Source organism: Colletes latitarsis, chromosome 2 (genome assembly GCF_051014445.1).
Source record: "Colletes latitarsis isolate SP2378_abdomen chromosome 2, iyColLati1, whole genome shotgun sequence".
Classification (NCBI taxonomy): domain Eukaryota; kingdom Metazoa; phylum Arthropoda; class Insecta; order Hymenoptera; family Colletidae; genus Colletes; species Colletes latitarsis.
The window spans coordinates 24,962,722-24,983,090 of NC_135135.1; the positions used below are offsets into that span (position 1 = coordinate 24,962,722).

A 20,369-nucleotide genomic window follows, 5' to 3' on the forward strand; every position below is an offset into this window, starting at 1 on the left:
TCAGGATTACTATATATAGAGAGCTAGAGACACATCGTCTTACATATTTTCCATCGCGCTTGTACCCTGTCTACTCGATATTTGGCGATGACGGAGCCGCGAGCCGTTCCACCGTAGGCGGACCGACCATATATGACGGGCCGGAAGGTTCCTCGACGCATCCAACGCGCCTCGAGCTTTCCATCCTTCGATGCTTTTATCTCCAGCTTCGTAAACGCTGCGACGCGTTTGGTATCGCGATTCGAGACGTCAAAATGTCACCGAGTGGACCGTTGAAAGGCGCGGACGTGGGTGAGGACGGTTAGAACACCTCGTCGAGATATTAGGCTCTGCTGGAGCATCGGTTTTCTTTTTTAAACACCTTCTGCATCGTTATTTATGCCTCGATTCCCCGTGCAAATATTCTTTACGAATCACGATTGCTCGAAATTTATTCGTGAATTTTGCTCAACCGTGGGCATTGTATTTTAGGTAAAAATTGGTTTATCCTTTAACCCAGGCCTTGTCTCGTTTCTTTTTATCGGTAGCCTATTCCATTCGCGTTTTGTCAATCACCAGTGGACACAATCTTGTATTTCCTCTTGGAGGCTTTCGATACGAGCATTTCGATCTTCTCGTAACTGAAATAACGAAAGGCTCCGTTAGGTCGAATCAAGGATTCATCGAATCCGCCGCCTTCGGCGACTGACATTTGCGAGGATGATCCAGACCTTTCACCGTTTTGCAATTAACGCGACCTGATATCGCCGGGAGGACGATTATCCTTATCGAATCGTTGCTTAATCGTAGATCCTTATTTGGACGTGTCTTTCTCTTCCTTTCGTAATCGTAATCTTCGTCGAAAATTATAATCACTTTCTAACGTGGAATAGGATCTTCCACGTTCCATTCGTTGTACATATTCTAAACGCATCTTAGTGTGTACTTCAAATATATAATTAACGCCGACTTGATTATTTACCTCGAATAAGGCCTCTGAAATCGTTCTTTAGATTGTAATGCAAGAGAGTCTCCATTTTGATAAGACCCAAGATCGAGGGACGGATTAACAGCGTGTTTTTCTTGATTTACAGGGTGTCCTGATCACGGACGTCGAAGAGGGCCAGCCCTGTTTGCAGTGCGGGGAAACGTGTTCAGGATTTTCTCCACACACATGGAGGTAAGTTCGAAGCTTCGAAAAACGCTACTAAACTTGGTAAATCTCAAGAATTGTTCTTCCTCGATCCATAACACAGGCTAGTTTTCGAGTCGTAATTTCTATTTTAAAAAATAAATAAAAATACACAAATTTTACTTGCATACTCTTAGAATCGAATACATTGCAGAACACTGTATTTTGTCAGGCTAAAAAACCAGCAAAAAACAGCTGTATCCTCGCCGATAGCATCTACGAACCACCAACGTAATTTATTTCTTCCGTTCATAGATCGTACTTGAGATTCTCAAACGACTTTTCTCATCCAGGTTGCAGCCTCGATTCTCAACGATACCAGTTTTATTATTCAGATCCGTCGAGAAACGTTCGCGAATCGAAAATTCCTGTTCGTTGGGAATAAAATGACAAACGACTGGACGAGACTATTTTGTTCGTCGTTCGATTAAAATTCGCGCGAAGAAAGTTCCGTCGCGATAACGGTAAACCGGAAACGAGCTTCCGCGAGCCTCGACGATATTCCAAGCCGGGAATCTCGCCTCCGTTGGCAAGTATTCGAATAACATCGACACGCTTCGACGTCTTCAAAGTCTTCCCGCGCCCGTTGACGCTCGTACGCGATCCGCACGAGTGATCGATGAGATCCCATCGCTTCTCAATTAGCTGTACACCGTCTAATGCATTATATCGATCGACGTGGTCCCCTAATCAGGATATCGGGTTGCTCGCTCGGAATAATTATCGTCGTCCATTAGCTCGAAGGACAGGAAACGCGTAATTTTCTGGCCTTTGATTAGCGGTAACGCAGAAACGCGGTCGCCACGAAAAAGAAAACTTAATACGTTCCGTCCTTAAACGGAATAATCTCTAAACGCTCGCGCCGGAAGCTCGCTTTCACCCGACGATCGCCATTTTCGCGAGTCCACCCACTAAAACCCCGTATCTAATCGTAAATATAAAGCATAATGTAAGTTTCATATACTAGTAGCTCTGTTTTAAACGAAAGTAAGCAGAAATTGGGTGTTTTCAATATGGCGGCGCCGTGGATGTCTTCGGAACTTATACCTGGAAGTTCTCCTCTATTATTCCCACAATATTTCTATCTGTTTCTCCTAAATTTTATTTAATTTAGAATTTTTATTCGAACTCGATAGAAAATGGCTATCTTTCGAGCTTATATGCTTAACAAACGGGATTATTTTTATTTCTCCAAAATAGTTTCCAACAGTTTCTAGCCCCATTCTCGAAAACTGTCATAAAATTGTGCCCCACCCATAACTCGGAAACTTTTACAAAATAAATAATTACAAAAGTCCCCGTTTCGTCTATCGTAAGAGAGTATAACTGTTCCAACCCCCCGTGAACGGGAGATTCAGGGTAAAATAACAGAAGAGGCGATCGGAGCGTGAAGCTCGAGGATCGTCGAAGGTGGATCCGCGAGAGGATCGAGGACACGATCGGAGGAGAGCTAGAGACAAAAGATCGGTGTCCGATCGGCGTGACCGAATCGCCGGATAGCTGTTGCCCGAAAGGCTCCACGGCGTATCCATTATCCGAAGCGTAACTGAACAGCGGTGAAATTACCGGTCGGTAATTACCCTCCGTGACTTACGGGCCAGCAATGCGGTAATAACGAATTAATTGGCCGGGCACGGTGCTTTGCGGGGGAGGGGCGGCGTCGTTGCTCCTTCCAGCATCGAGCAGCCTCGAGGAGAAAGGTTGGGACAGCATCGCCTGGGTGCATTTATAGCCTCGATGAGACGAATTCACAGTTATGCCACCTAAAGCCATTCGAAACCACCCAAACGAGAATTAAACGACTGGCTACTTGAATGTCGCCTCGATCTACGCATCTACGATCCCTGTTTTCGAATTCAATTTCATCTTGCGTCGGGTGTTTCTCAAAACTCGTGACTCCTTCGAGATCGAAAGATGATTCTGTGGGGTCACGTTGGATGAGAGATAGAAATTTTAGACATCGTGATATTGGGTAGTCGATTGAAGAGATTGAAGATTGAAGATTGAATTAATCGCCCTAACAGAAACGGAAAATATTTACCAAATTCTTGGTCAGCGATCTTCCAACGAGTATTTATGCGCAAAAATGTTTCGTGGTTATTTTGTTTTTATATTTTATACACACAAAGAGATACAGTCGCGATCGTTTAATGGACGAGTTGAAATCTTTCGATTTCTTCCGGATCGCCAGTTGTTTTTCTTCCGTCGCGTGTCAAATTAGGCTCGTCGTAAAAACAGGGCCGTCTGGTAGACACTGTTACAATTATTCGACGAGGCGGACATAGCTCGTTTCAAAAATAAATCGTTGACACGCGAGCGCGTGGTCGGTGCTCGTCGGTCGTCGGCGTGTGTGCCCCGGTCGCGATAAATTTAGATAATTAAGATTCGCGTCTCTCGATCGGTATCGTTCGAATTTCTCGTGCTCCATTCACGAGGAAAGCGTTACGAAATGGGTTTGTGTACCGGACGACGCGATTTCATTTCCAGCCGTCGATTTGCCCTACATTCCGGGCCCGCGTCTCGTTCGAGCTTAATAATTGACGGTAATCGAAGCCAAATTGAGTTTAATTCCTGCATTTTTTATTGCCATACCGAAACGCGTGCTTTGTATATTCATTCGTACAATAAATAATTGCCTTCCTTGGTTCGTTGGATTACCAATACTACTTAACACGAATTATATTACTCTCAGTCGCAATTATTGGGATTGAACAGTTTTATTTTTATATGCTTTAAACTTAGTAAGAATCTATTAATCTCACAATTACTGAGATTAAGGAACAGTTTTATCATCGTATTCTAAAGCAGTAATAATTGTACAAATTATTTTCGTAGGAAATCGTGTCCATCAGTAAAGTCACTAAAAATTCTTTCTACGAGATTACAGGAATAAGTGCTACTATAAATATTAAATACGTTCGTAAATTCCTTGCTCACGAGAAAATGATTTTAATAACGTTTCATAACGAATGCAATTCAGTTTAAAGAACTCACGAGTCAGACCCGTGACTGTATGACGAGGGTTTAAGAACAATACGACTTTGAAAAATAAAATGCAACGAGTGTATCGTTAAAATTAAATTCTGTCCACGGTTGGTCGAGGCTAGGAATTTTCATGGATGTTCGATCGTGTCTGTAAGCGAAACGAGTCGTTGTAAATTCATTTCCGTCGAAGTTTACGCGACCGCGCCTCCGTTTGCGGAGCGCCTACGCCTATGGACGTCGATAATTTACGCAATAAAAGCGAACGGGTTGCGGGCGTCGACGGGCCGTGCTCGCCGGCGTATTTTCGATTGTCGTTCGACGCGTAAAATTGCACCGACGTCGCGGCCTAGCGCGACCGATAAACTTTCTTATCGATTCGCGGGACCGTTCGATACGAGATATCGCTCGACTCGCAACGCTCGACATCTCCGCGCCAAATTCAATTCTGGCACGACCCAATTCACGTTTAACATCCAAAAAAGCCTTTGCACTGTGTAACGTTTGTAAACAAAGGTTTTTAGTTGAATTCGTTTCGTTTGGAACCATCTTTTTATTTCGACCTCGTTGTTGCTATTTAAAATAAAAATTCTATATTACGTCCCGAAATAAGATCGCGATATTTTGCTGCTCGAACATCGAATATAATTTTCTCATAAAATTCTGTTTGCTCGGAGATCCCAAAGTGGAGTAGAAGATAATCCGATTCTCGCAGCTGTTTACCAAAGATCGTCGTTCTCCGTGGCACGTGCTGTTATTTATAGATTTATCAGTTGCCAAACACCTACGGAAGCAAAGTCTCGCGAATCGCGGGAACCTGTGCTTGTCGGTTCGCCGCGGCCTTAATTCGCGGCTGCAATTCAACGTCGACGAATGAGCCCAGTAGCTGTAAGCGTTTTGCTGTCGTATAACGCGGACTCAGCGAATTTTACGAGCGTATCGCGTTCCGGGGCGACGATCCCCCGCTGCAACTAACACGTGGCCCCTATTCGTGGTTTCGCTGTTTGCCAAACATCGACGGCACCGTGGACGCCGTTCCGTCTCTCGCGCGCGGGCTCTAATAAAAGGGTAATATTTCTGCACGCGTCATAAAATAATACGCGATCACAGCGACGTAAATCATCGATAATAATGCGCGATCGTTTCGACTCGACGTCGAAAAAGAGCTTTTACGAGCTGGTTTTTTCCGTCGACGCGGCGCAAACAGTCTTTCGAATCGTACTCGATGGGAGTAATTGCAAATTTTTATTTACATTCGTGTGAAATTTTTGCTAGATTGTCGAAAAATTATATTTCTTAGCGTCCATTAGGTTTTGAGAGAGACAGGTATTCCAGTTACGACCTTGGGGGTAGTTTTCACTCCTCCAATATGGATGTGACAATCGTTACGTAGGGAAACTTTATTTTATTAGTATGGAATAGGAGTGTATAGTCTGTTGAAATGTAGCTAGCGATCAAAATCTTAATTATATTGTATATTAAACTGAGAAGAATTGACACATCTTCCGTCAATTCTCCGATGTATAATATTTTAGAGAACTCCATCTACCAAATTTTGTCAAAATCTAGGTAATGTTAGTCCTTGAGTAGTATAGATTCGGTGCATTCTAGGCTTAGAACAGTCTAGGTCCAATGCAGACTAAGCTTGACATGGTCCAGACTGGACCGAACGTGGGCGTAGGAAAGCCTTCGAGCGATCGAGCGACGAGATTATCATAGATCCCTCGGTGTCGATGACGGATCGCATTAATTTGCAACACCGAGTCCCTGGCACTCGCGATGACTAAGGCTTTTTGTTTCTCCGTTTCATTTTTTCGCGGACGCTACTCGACTCCGTAACCTCTATTTTCGTTCAATGCAACTCGTTAAAAAATTTATTGTTCGACTTATTTTGAACTCTGTCTTGAAACGATACACCGTCGATCCTTATCCGTATATCGACACTGATCATTGTCAGTCAGTGTAGTCACTGTTACTGTCTGAAGGGGTTAAATTAAAAATAAAGAAAACTTCAGTTGAATAGTGTCGACACACTTGTTTATGAAATGGGTAGTAGAAGCTCCAAGGAAATATATATTTCTTTTTTCAAGTTTGCGCTTGTGAAATGTTTAGAATTGCCTTAAGGGAGTATTCTACTTTAGAGCTTTAAGAAAATCGATTTTATATCCTGATTGATATGCTTTTTGATTCTTCCATTTTCGACAAGCAAGATGACCAGAATCGTGGCAAACTTTTCTAAGGTTAACTCGTGAAACATTGAATATTTTTCTCTGAAAAAAATTGTAGATATTCTTCAAACCTGGATCTAAATATGTGCGTTGAAACTCGATACAAAAATATTTCACCGTACCCCAGGAAAAATTCCAAAACTACCGCTAAAGAATGGTGTTCGATACAATTTCTGATGAGCCAGACCAAGACTGTGGCTACCGAGGACCTTTGTTAAGGTATCTCCTGAACTATTGAATATTTTTTTTTGAAAAAAATTGTAGGTATCCTTCGAATCTAGATCTAAACACACAAATTGAAACTCGATACAAAAATATTTCCCCGTACCCCACAAAAAATTCCTAAAGTACCGATAGAAAATGGGGTTGAATAATACCAAGATTCCAGCAACCATAGATCTTTATGAAGATATCTCCTGAACTATTGAATATTTTTTTCTGAAAAAAATTGTAGGTATCCTTCGAATCTAGATCTAAACACACAAATTGAAACTCGATACAAAAATATTTCCCCGTACCCCACAAAAAATTCCTAAAGTACCGATAGAAAATGGGGTTGAATAATACCAAGATTCCAGCAACCATAGATCTTTATGAAGATATCTCCAGAACTATTGAATATTTTTTTCTGAAAAAAATTGTAGATATTCTTCAAACCTAGATTTAGATATGTGCATTGAAATTTGATACAAATATATGTCACCGTACACCACAAAAAATTCCTAAAGTACCGATAGAAAATGGGGTTGAATAATACCAAGATTCCAGCAACCATAGATCTTTATGAAGATATCTCCTGAATTATTGAATATTTTTTTCTGAAAAAAATTGTAGTTATTCTTCAAACCTAGATCTAGATATGTGCATTGAAATTTGATACAAATATATTTCACCGTACACCACAAAAAATTCCAAAAGATACGCTAGAAAAATGGCGTTGGATGATCACTTGTTGAACGCTTTAGATCGCAATAAATTGGAAAAATTGCTGTTTGGCGGTGTCTGTCAGGTTCTCGAGTTGCCAAAGTCGTCGCCGGTTTCGGTCGAGCTGGCTAAGGAGCGGAGGATCCGATTCGAAGCGGAGCGACGCGTAAAACCGGTAGCCCTGGGCAGCAATTGCTCGAAACCCGAGTCACGCAGGCTCCCGGCACACCGACGCCGATCGTCGCGCGGCGTCCTCGGGCGCACCAGAAGCTCGTGAGTCATTCCCCGTGCTAGCTGCCAGCGGCTGCATCGCGCGTCTCCTCCTGGCGGCTCGGAGGAACACGTGCTTCGAGCAAATACGCGCCAGTGCAGGGCTGGCGGCGAGCAGCGTCGACTCGCGCGAGTTCCTTTTTGCCTTTTCGCCGCGACTCTTCGCACCTGGCCGAAGACACGATCCGCGTCTCTCATCTGCCCTCTGTATTTGCCACCCAGGCTCGACGAAACGCGAGTGAGTGAGTGGCTAGATCGAACAAATTGATCAGACGTCGGTGCACCGCGAGCGGAAAGAAAGATCAGAGAGACTTGGCTCAGAATTTCGGGAGGTTTCCATATCACTGGCATGAGGAATTTTATGGAATTGGATAGAATAGAATTGGAGATCTATGTACTGCAGGGGGAAGGATTCAATCTGAAGAGGAATCAGTAGTATAGGGTCGAAAGTTTCTGGTCAGACTTCGGAAACACTGCTCGTTAGTGTAAGACATGGCTGTATATCTATTATAGTGTAGAATTAGATCGTATTAGTTCGTACAATAGGAGTTCGTCAATTTTGTTTTTTCACTGTCTTTTGATTTTTCTGTTCAAATAATCAAAGCTCAGGTAGATTTCATGTAGAGAGGTTTGGGAGAGATTTCTTGTTCTTAGAACTGAATGGGACGCTGCACTGGGTCAGTAGCAGGGATTCAATACTGGTATTATGTCAACAAAACTATATTGTAATCGATAAAATACCAAAATACCAACACCTTTGTAAATAATATTTCAATTTTTATCATTTCGGTATTCCGTTTGAGTAAGAGTATTTATAACACTACAGAATATTGTAATGCAATCAAAACACCAAAAACATTACCAATAAATACAGATAAATGTATCGTTATTTATGAATTACAGTAGCAATTCTTGGTCGGTAGAATCTTGTGCAGTGGGTGGGGATGATTCCGTTGCACCTGTCCGGGGCTACAGACCGTGTAAGAAGCGAGGCAGTACTGTGAGACCCCTCTAAGACGCACAGACGCGTTTTTGATCGTTTCAATCCCAGACTGCAGTATCAAAGCATTGCATTCTCCACTTATTTTTAAGTCTCGAGGGTTCTCTACGATAAAAAAATGATTTAAAGAGGGCTCGTGGTAAATGAGAGGTTAAGAATCGTTGCAATGTAAATACAATTCTATTGGACAACTCGAACTTGACACCGCGTACGATTAAATATTCCTCACTCTGGAGCAACAGTACCTACGTTGTTCTTGATTCATCACACGCACATAACACGCTCTTTCTACGCATCTCGCGGCTCTCGTGCCACACGTCCATTCTTCGAAACGCTTGGTGGCATCTCCCCGAAATCGATTCCGAGGAATTACGCGATCCTCTTTCGCTTCGATGTAAACACTCTTCGTCTCGATCGTGAAATTAAACGGGATGAGCCTGTGTTTCTGGACGGCAGATTTAATTATCCATGTCAACTGGTTTTTGTCGATTAATCTATAATAATTTGTAGTGTTTTAATTTGACCCTTTCGATTCGACATCGTTGATTACCAAAAAAAAAACATAGAACATGTAAATATTCAAAGAACTTAGGATTTAATCCCCCAACAGAAGAGATTGTCCGTATAGGAGATGAAGAATAAGATTAGAAAGTCACCCCAGCAGCCTAACCAAAAAGCCATTATACATGCAGCAAATGTACCTAGAAGACTACGCAGAAAATATCCTAATGATCCTTTTCATCGACAACATACGTTGTAGAGATGCATACTAACGAGGATGCATCTGTGTGGTATGAAAACAGCTCGAGTCAATAATCTTTAATATATTTTCGATTTCGAATAAAATAAAATAACATACAACGTCTTCCCTCAAAACAGAACTGATCAACTCCAAGTTCAATAAACATACAATGGTTTGTTAATCAAAGACACGTAAATCTACAGCGCCGGTCATCAGTGACCCCCACGACACTCGTGTTAATTTCAAATTTAATTTTTGTTCCATATTATACCGTGACTATTAGGATTATGCTCGTTACTTCATTCCTATTGTCAGTGATGTTATTAAAAGATTCACGAGTATTAAGGCTCGTTGAGTTTACAACGCCGGTCACCAGTGACCCCCACGACAGTCGTGTTAATTTCATATTTAATTTTTGTTCCATATTATATCGTGACTATTAGGTTCGTTACTTTATTCCTATTGTTAGTGATGTTATTAAAAGATTCACGAGTATTAAGGCTCGTTGAGTTTTCAACGCCGGTCACCAGTGACCCCCACAACAGTCGTGTTAATTTCATATTTAATTTTTGTTCCATATTATATCGTGACTATTAGGTTCGTTACTTTATTCCTATTGTCAGTGATGTTATTAAAAGATTCACGAGTATTAAGGCTCGTTGAGTTTACAACGCCGGTCACCAGTGACCCCCACGACAGTCGTGTCAGTTTCTAACGTCTCGTTGCCCCCAAAACTGATCTTTCTTTCGCTCTGCAGCGTACGTCGACCAGTCTGAACGCTAGAAAATCGTTCTACGAAGCGAGAGTGCGGGATCACAGTGGTGTGCCTGGGATCGTAACGATTCTATTCAGGACGCGTCGTGTGTTTCCAGGGTTCGACGTCTCGAGAGTGTCCCGTGCGTGGGAGTCGGGTCTAGATACCTGCTTTCGTTCCCGTCCAGCGTATAGGTAAAATAGGATTAACCCGTTTGATCGAGATCAACGGGGCCACTGGCTGCGATCGATTCCGGTCGGGCCGGAGCACCTGTTGCTCCGTTATCCATTTAATCGTCGCGTTTTCGACCGGAATCCCACCTTCGAAAGCCCGTGGAGACTTCTCGCGTCGCGCCCAAGCCATCTCCGTGAATCTATTCCTCGCAATGATCGCCCATCGATATGCAGATAGCGACCCTCGTCGTCGCGGCGACTCTTAACTCCTTAATGGCCGCAGATTTCACGCGAACACCGCGTAAAGTCTCCGTATGACTGAAATATTTACTGCAAAGTACGCCTAAATTATTTATTTATTATTATACAGGCTTATAACCGAACAGGAAAAGATATGGGTTTTAAACTGGGAAATTTTTCGCGCCAAAAGATTCTACTCGAGTAGTCGTTCGCGCGGGAATTTTGAATTTACGTAAACTTGCGACTCATAGATCCTCAAAGTGTGGTGTAATATTATTACAAAAGATTGCAAAACTAAAAATACCGTGACGAATAGTGTAACTAGACTCGATCCAACGATGACTTGTGTCGGAAATAACAAAATCAGCCGACAATGGCTGACGAAGTCACGTACGCGTGACAGTGGCCGCCAAAGGGTTAAGGCAGATCTGTCAGACAGATTTTCACTGACCGACAAACACTGCTAACGTTTATAAATGGAACTGATTCGCGAATTTTCATGTTTTAAATCATTTTCTTATTTTGGCCAATCTTTTATACGGGTTTTAATTGTTTTATATTTAGCGATGGTCGTCACTGTTCGTGAAGATAGGATCGGCTAGCAAGAGAGCACCAGAAGAGATTACACGAAACGCAGACGGTATCGCCGCGCGTCTGTCTTCTCTTATGGTCGTGTATCACCGTGAAAGCGTCGCTGGTAACACGTTGTTGGGCGCGTTAACTCGGTCGCGTACCGTTAACATCCATTTGCCGTGTTACAGCCATACGGGGAACTCGGATACAGCGCTTGGAATCGTTACAACATGCTGGTTCTACGATCGAACAGCTCTTAGACTTCTCAAACCGATCAGACGTTCCCCTCTGTAACGATTTCATCGTTTAGCCAAAAATCTGGAGCCATTCTCCCATTTGTTCACAGATTTTTCGATCCTAATCATCCTCCCAGCATCGATGTATGCAATAGTTCGGGCACACCTGCCTTCGTACGATATTTAGGAGCACGTATGTACGTCGACGCAGATAATTCTGCGAGCCCACACAGTGTCGTGGTATGCAGGTCTAGTTATTTCGAGCCGGAAAACACGGACGATTAAATTTCCGTGCGAATTTTACCCTGGCCTGGTGACTTTATAATTCTGAAGATTCGAACAATTAACGAGTCTCGAGTCTCGAATCGGTGCGTGCGTAACTTTAACGGAGCAAGCTTGCAAAAATATTTAAAATATGTGGGAAATTGAAATAAAAATTAAACTACGCTAGTTTTAATGCGAGAGATTCGAATTTTTCGACGAGCAAAATAATTTTCCCGCGCATTCGAACGATGCTGGGTACTCTCGACCGCGACTTCTCGATCTTCAATGGCGGGAATATCGAACGACGAAACGCGGAAAATCTAACGGGGCGGTTTCTTTCGTTTCGCGCGATTTAAGCGTGGCCTATGCTCGTGCGCGCACTCGAGCGTCTATTTTAAATCCAGCCACCGATCGGTCTCGTTTTTAAACGCACTAAACGCTGATTTACAACCGGCACCCACCGCCAGGCCGCCCTCCGGAGCGTCGCTGCTTCCGAAAACACGATAAAAGTCTATTCCCGTACCCTGGCCCTGGCCTTTTCGCCGAAACTCACGGTTAAGTGTCCGACCACCTTCCTATCGGTGTCCCCCGATTAGGGTTGACATCCCAGCGTTCGAGGAATCAGGCTAAACCATTTTTAGACATTCCTGGACACGAGAAAACAAGCCGTTTCCACGGAAATGGGACCAAACATTCGATGGAAAATAATTACACTTTTTTCCAAATTTAGACAAAAATTAATCTTATTAGAAATCATACTATTTGTAATCCCTATTTTATTGTTTTATTTTTTTGTTCTGTATTTTACGTATACTCAAATCGGGATAATAATAGGTATCTACATGTTCGACGAGTAATACATTCAACGTCAGATTAATTTTTAATATTGGTAATATACAGAGTGTTCGGCCACCCCTGGGAAAAATTTTAATGAGGGATTCTGGAGGCCAAAATAAGACGAAAATCAAGAATATCAATTTGTTGATGGAGGCTTCGTTAAAAAGTTATTAACAATTAAATTCAAAATTTTCAAATCATTCTAAAAAAATTATTTTCAGTTGCGGGGGTCAATTACAATCATTTTTAGTGAATAGATATGTCCCCTAAATCCTACCCAGTTTTGAGAAAAAAATTCCTGAAGATGTGAAATTTTTCGACAAAAGTAAAAAATCTCAAATCGTTTTGGAAAAATTATTTTCAGTTGCAGGGGTCAATTACAATCATTTTTGGTGAATAGAGCTACCCCCGAAATCTTACCCAGTTTTGAGAAAAAAATTTAATAAGTGGACAAATTTTCCGGGAAAAAAAAAATTTCAAATGATACTAAAAAAATTATATTTAGTTACAGGGGCCAATTACAAGCATTTTTGATCATTAGACATACCCTCGAATTCCTACCCACTTTCGAGAAAAAAATTGCTGAAGATGTGAAATTTTTCGACAAAAGTAAAAAATCTCAAATCGTTCTGGAAAAATTATTTTCAGTTGCAGGGGTCAATTACAATCATTTTTGGTGAATAGATATGTCCCCGAAATCTTACCCAGTTTTGAGAAAAAAATTTAATAAGTGGACAAATTTTCCGTGAAAAAAAAAATTTCAAATGATACTAAAAAAATTATATTTAGTTACAGGGGCCAATTACAAGCATTTTTGATCATTAGACATACCCTCGAATTCCTACCCACTTTCGAGAAAAAAATTCCTGAAGATGTGAAATTTTTTGACAAAAGTAAAAAATCTCAAATCGTTCTGGAAAAATTATTTTTAGTTGCAGGGGTCAATTACAATCATTTTTGGTGAATAGACCTACCCCCGAAATCTTACCCACTTTCTAGAAAAAAATTCAGTACGGGCGGAACTTTAAACGTTAATAACTTTTTAACACTGCCTCAATCAACAAATTGGTATTCTTGATTTTCGTCTTATTTTGGTCTCTAGAATCCCCTGTTAAAATTTTTCCCAGAAACCACCTTGTATATGATAGTATGTAATAAGATCTACGATGATAGAAATTGATTTTTAGCGTGCTAGAAAAATTCAAGTGATCCCAGCAAATAAAAGAACTATCCAAAGGAATTGTAATTTGATATCGTACATTTAGGATCATATTTTATTTACAGTATATAGAATACTAAAAATTGCAAATTGCGTTGGGTCAGACACTTTAGGAGCGAGGATCCTCGTCGACGTTCGTTGCAATATTGTTACCAGGAGTCGCAGGTGCCAGGAACACGCGTGTGGGACCACGACGTCACCCACGCGTGTCGCAGTGAGATCATTCTTATACTTTGACTTTCTTAGTCACGGTTGCCGGCCCCGTGTCGCTCGTTTCGTTGAAAACGCCTTTTGTCGGATTCGAGTGTCCCGGGAAAAGAAATATTCGCGCCAAAAACGATGGTCTTTCGAGATCGTCCCGGAGGCGCAGCCACTGGTAGAACGAGTTTTCCGAGATACTCGACAAAGCGTTTTCATTGAATCGTCCTTGTCGAGCTGTCTGGTCGGTTCTCGAATTATTTATGAGACTCATCGTCCCCTTGAACATCCGTGCGCGTATGTAGATCGCGACAAAGGGAAATGGAAGTCGAACGACGCCTGTGATTAATTTACTGCTTCCTTTTCGTTGGGAGGATCGGCCCTAAACGTTAGAACGATCGTGGATGTTCGACATTCGTTGCATAGATCGTTCGATCCTCGAGTAATTTAATTGTTCGATTACTAGACTCTTAAAATGTAAAAATTCTCAAATTATTGTACGAACGAATATATCTTGGCGCACTTGCACCGTACGAATAATATGGGTAAGCGTGTTCGAACGTTACATCTTGTCATCGATCGATTACCGGGTCATGCATACGAATGAATCGTTGCAGTAAGTGGTATCGACGATTCGTACAAGACGATTACAATAATCTGCTTGTGTGGGGACGTGTACGAATACAGACGCGCGTAATCGTGTACGAGTGTAGCGAATCGCTGTCGTAAAATGTCTTACATTAGCGTAAGGTGGGGCACAAGATCGCGTGTGAAGCTTTGTCACGATCTACACGCTGCACTCGCTGTAATTTAATATCGAAAGCGCTCGTTGCACGAATACGTTGTACAGCCAAATGAAAATAGAGTTTAAGAAAGGACGGTAAACTTGGACAGACTGATTTATCGCCCCACATTGTGCTGTTCCGATACTGGAAATATTTTCAGATCGATGTGCAAAATGTCACGATACTCGAGCACTCGAATTCCATTCGAGCAACGTTAAAGAAAATAGAAAATTTCAGAAATCTCGATCACTCGAAGCGTCTGGGATTCGCAGTCAGTGAATCGAAATTTTAATAATAGGTACAGTTTTCTGTCTAATAATAGGGTATCGCAAAACATCGATATTATCGCGACTTGTAAAATAAACAAAACGTGCAAACACAAACAAATGCAAGGAGAGAGTTGTTTTAATTGGATCGTTGCCTGTGTTGGGCAAGCGTTGCAATTTGAGGTTTATAGAAAGTTTTTTAAACAACACGTCGAAAGCAATAAATCATCGTCCCTCTAGAAAATCAATTTAAAACTAGAATCGAGAAACATATTTTCTATTATTCAGCAAAATGCCTTTGGACCAAATCAGAGAGCATATTTATTATTTAAAAGCATCAAAAGTCAAAATCAGAGCGGTCACCGGTGACCACCAACGACAGTCGACAATTTACCATACCATAAAATAAAAAAAATCGAAACATTCCCAAAGCAAGAATGAAATTTTCACGCTTTCTCTGGCGCGAACATTGCGTCGACTTCGATGAGACCCAACGGGGCGACGAAAAAAGGGGGCTCTAAAGAAGATATGTTCGCGTACGAAGAATACGAGGCGTAGAGAAATTTATGGTTCGAATTCGTGGCAATTTCGAGGAGACGAAATCCAAGCGCGACAGGGAACACGACGTTGATGGTTCTCGGTTTGATAAACCGCGTCTGGGTCGTTGTCTCTGTTCGCGGGACGTTTCAATTCGCTCGAACGCGCTGGACATGGTTGTCCTGGGCGACGACAATGCTCGTAGGGGGACAATAATAACGGTACTCGGGCGACTTTAACGCGCGAATTGATTTATGCGTGGTGTACTTCGAAAGGGACGGGGGTGGGTGTCGTCGCGCGCGCGGAAAAAGGAGCATCGAAGCCGCCCGCCATGTTGGGGATATCTGAAACGCTATAACTCGGGACATTTTTAAGCGATTCGCGACACGGTGCGGCCGTATATAGCCGGGGACAGGCTTACGGGCTCGTTAGAAAGCAGTAACGGGGCCGCGTGTAATTCGAGAATTTCAGGGAAAGGGTAGCGGGTGACATTTCTGGTAAATATCGCGTTCCAGCGTGCACCCTATCCCTGGGCTGTCGGGGGACCTGAATCACTTACTTAGCGGATCGGTTATAAGCCGTTTGGCAAACAAACGTCGACACGAGAGACCTTTTTCAAGGATCTACGTTCGACTGGTTCTCACAGACACAAGGGCTGCTTCGTAACTGGCGGCGAAATTACACGACGAGAATTTATCTTATTCCGTTGGATAACAACTTTATTTATGGAGTAAAAAGCTCGTTTTATTTATTGAGGACAACGATCGACGCGTTATCTTGGTCGAAAGTTCCTCCAGGATCACAGGATCGTAATAGGGGTAGCTTCTCGACTGCCTTCCAAAAAAATAAAGGGTTGCTACGTAATTGGTAACGAAATTACACAGGATTTAGTTTTATTTATTGGGACAACGATCAGAGACGTGTTGATATCTTGGTCGAACATTTTTCGAGGTTTACAGATTCATAGTAGGGGCAGTTCTACGTTGATAACGAAATTACACAACAGAATTTATCTTATTTTTTTGGATAACAATTTCATTTATTGAGGCAACGATCGATGTCTTGGTCGAACATTTTTCGAAGTTTACAGGACCGCAATAGGGGTAGTTTTTCGACCGTATATCTTCCAAAGAAGCAAGGGTTGGGCAACGAAATTGACAAGATGTACTTTGATTTATTTTATTTTGACTTCGTTCCAAAACAAAGAGTATTTTTCCACGCACACCAGATTCTTTATTCGCAGTTTACAGTCGCTCGCTTCCACACACTCACGGGACCATATGTGTCGCGCTATAAAGTAGATATACACGAGCAGTCCACGTTGGCCTATCGACTGTGAGCAACGTCGAACGTCAGCATTCGTCACTTTTCTCAAACACGATACCCCACGAATGAAAAATTGTTATTCTACGTTCAGCGATTTATTTCTTCACGTGGGATCCGTCGCCTTCCGTGCACGTGTTACGAAACGTACACTGTATATATATTCGTGTCTTGTCGGTTTTAGACATTTCCCGAATTACGGTGTGACCGGATCCGTCCGTTACACCGGGATCGAAGATCAAACGCGGAAACCGTCGAGAACTTGGCACGCACGGTCCATTCGAAAAGTTGCATTTTACATAATTTATTTTCTCCGCGCGCGAAATTATCGCCGCGACATTCTATGTGTGTCAAAGCTCTATATTTAATATCGCAGCGGTCGGTCGGGACACCGCACGCCCCGGCTATTTATTTGACTTAACCCGCTTGTAAAGTACCGGTGGAATTTATCCACCATAAATCGGCAATAATTCCCGTGCTGGTAAACACTTCGATAATTCAGCGGATACGGCCCCGTTTAAAACAAACCGTTAAATCTCCGTGATCGATCGAACACACTGTCGCCGCGTATGAAATGGTTCGAAACGATTAGCTGGATCCCATTCGATGACTCGTATTTAACTTTGTCGCATGCAATAGTGTCCGCTTAAATGACCACGAATCTGTCCGCTTAAATGTCCACGAATTATTCTCACCGTTTCTTAGCGTTCCTTGCTCGAGTCATTTACGATCTGCATCGATTGACGACTTTATTTATGCTCGACAGTGTGAACTATACAGCTATAGGACCAATTTTATTAGAAAATTATTGCTTTAAAGCGATCATGTTCACGCAGTTGTTGAATTCGATATTGACGTGGTACCGTGACGATGGTCTACAATCTTTGAAAAAAAATTTATTTTTAATTAAACGTAGTGGTTGTAAATATTAAATTTGTAATAAATTTTCCATCGTGAATGAATCAATATCTGCGATATGAACGATGCTGTTAGAAAAGTTCGAATAAATGTGAAATATTGAAGTCGATACCCAAATTATAACTTCAAAGCGACCATTCTCGCGCAGTTGTTAAGTGGAAACAGAGGAGAGTAACTCGGTACTCTAATAGAATTCGATATTAACGACACCCGGTAGGATCGTGAATAGATAAACATTGAAAAAACATACTATTAAATAACTTTTAGAAAAAATTAATTTTAATTAAATATAGAGGTTGATAAATATGAAATTTTGAATTTTTCCATCGTGAATGAATCAGTATTTGCAGTACGAACGATGCCACTAGAAAAGTTTGAATAAATGTGAAGTATCGAAGTCGACAGCCGAGTTATTACTTGAAAGCGACCGTGTTCGCGCAGTTGTTACGTGGAAACAGAAAAGAGCCGCGTATTTGTACCGGTTTCGGTCGGGAGCGTCGTTTCCATTAGCGGCGAGCCGCGCGACAACTCCGTACAATAAACGCGATGTTATCGTCAGCGAGTAAAGAGCGTTTACTCGCGCGACGAGATCATATCGAGGCTCTCGATCGCGTCGGTACTCGCTTATGCGAGCGACCAGATACCTGCGACACGCGTCGTCGGTCCGTCGTCAAGCGGGAATGCGACGCGTGGGCGTGGAAAGCACGCGAGGGATTAGAATTCCTCGCAAAAGCGCCTCCACCACGGTGTACGCAGCTTTTCTGCTTGAAGAATTCGATTTCACGCGTCTGAGAACCCTGAAAAAAATTAATTCTCAAGATTACATGCTGAAGAAAATAGATCCAAACGAGGCTTAACCCTTTGCACTCGGTTGTCCCCTCTGAAAGGACGAGCAGCAAAGAATTTCGATCTAAGAGAATACAACATTATCGTTTTAATAATATCTATTTTTATATGGGGCAAAATACATAAGCAAAGAATATTTCGTAAGGAAGTGTGCTTGAGTTGGTAGTAGATGATCGAAGAAAAGTCTTATCGAAGCAAAGGGTTTTTCAACGAGTTTCCAATCGTCTAAAAACAAAGTTTCTTTTTCGTGGACAGTACGAGGGGTTTGGTGATCTAACTTTTTTCTCAATTACACGCGATGAAAAAATATAGTCCCCTAATCGAACCGCACGTTCCATCCTTATCGCGAGTTATCTTCGAGGCGTTGCCAAAGTCGAGTTTCCAAATCAGCTTTTTCCATTAGCGTCGACGTACGTTCCTCGATATAAATACGTATCTTTAGCTTTTATCTCGAATCGATATAACAAATGTTCGATGTTCTCAAATTTCAAGTTCTCGATGACTTAACGAATTAACACATTCTTTTGTATTCCCATCGCAATGTTCGTTCGAAGAAAATCGTGAGTCGATTCGCTTCCATCGATCAACGAATCGAGTCTGCGGGATTTTCATTAACACCGCGATTGAGCAACGAGTCGCGTTAAGTAATAGCATTGGCAGATCTGATAAATTATTCCCATTAAACAAATTGAAAGACTCCCAACCGCGCGCGGTCTCGTAGGCGTTCATTCACTCGACGATATTTTCTACATACCGATTGCAACACGTTCGATTGTTTTGTACGCGTCGACGAAGATCTGCGACGTTTCACCGAATCTCGATATCGTTATCGAGCTCGATAAACATTTTCGAGACACGTACATCTGGTATTACAAGTATCTTCTCCTCGACATTTTTGCCTGTAATCGTCAAAATATAAAGGAGTGTCCAATAATTAGAACCTGTTTCTTGAAAATCTTTGATTGGTTTTGTAGTCTCGATTAAAAGTAGAGGAAAATGTTTTCTGTTAAAAGAATAATCAAGGTTTGGACATTCCTAAGTAGAGAATATTTGAAATTGGTAAAATTGGTTTGCAAAATTATACTTATTTGAGATTCTAGTGGGTCTCCTAAGACCCATTGCTTTATGACTCCAGCAACTATTAGATATTTATTTCGTGTCTGAAGTTCTCTGACAATAGTGCATCGTAGAGTCGATTTCGTTGCTGATATTTGGTCTGATCATGTTTGACTTATACTACTCCGGACGATACGAGAAAGTTTCCTACGATGTGTTGCCAGCATCGAGGGGTATTTCGATGAAAAACAAAGATGCTTTCTAATCTGGCGCAACGACAGTTTTAAAAGCGGAAAGGCTTCCGGCTGGAGGCGCCTGTTCCACGGCTGAAAAACCATTTGTGGCTCCTCCGACAGACCCTTTTCACAAAAGTGCCGTTCTGTTAGCGAGCACGAGCTATGAACGGGGGCATTATGCTCTAGAACAGCGCTCAAATCAACCGACATTAACAGCCCGCGAGCAGACAGCCGGCGATTCCGATTAAGCCGCGGAACAATTTAATCGTCCAACATTTTACAGTCGTTCCTACACACTTCTCCAGTAATATTCCTTCGCTCAATTTCTCAAACTTTACCCAAAAAAAATTATACAATTCTTCCTAGAATCGAACACCAGCATTGCAAAATGATAATTTTTGATAATAATACAAAATACAAATGATAATAATACAAATATTTGTCATATTGGTTCGATCCTATTGAAAACCAATCGCAACTTACATCTTTTATTAACACATCAGGTTTCAAAAATTCAGTTTAAATTTCCAATAGTATCCTTTGGAGCTCTTACACGAGTCCATAATCTCTAAACTAATACGCTTTGTTTCG

The 20,369-nt window shown here is 41.9% G+C and overlaps 1 protein-coding gene across 3 annotated transcripts in view; it reads left to right on the top strand.

The window, feature by feature from the left end:
* Lmpt (four and a half LIM domains protein limpet) overlaps positions 1 to 20,369 on the top strand; it is a 133,412-nt gene that overhangs the window by 35,584 nt on the left and 77,459 nt on the right. For all 3 annotated transcript variants that reach the window (XM_076774643.1, XM_076774592.1, XM_076774600.1), the window contains exon 2: positions 1,074 to 1,159. In XM_076774643.1, coding sequence (XP_076630758.1) covers positions 1,074 to 1,159 — 86 coding nt within the window. The remainder of the gene's footprint in view (positions 1 to 1,073; positions 1,160 to 20,369) is intronic.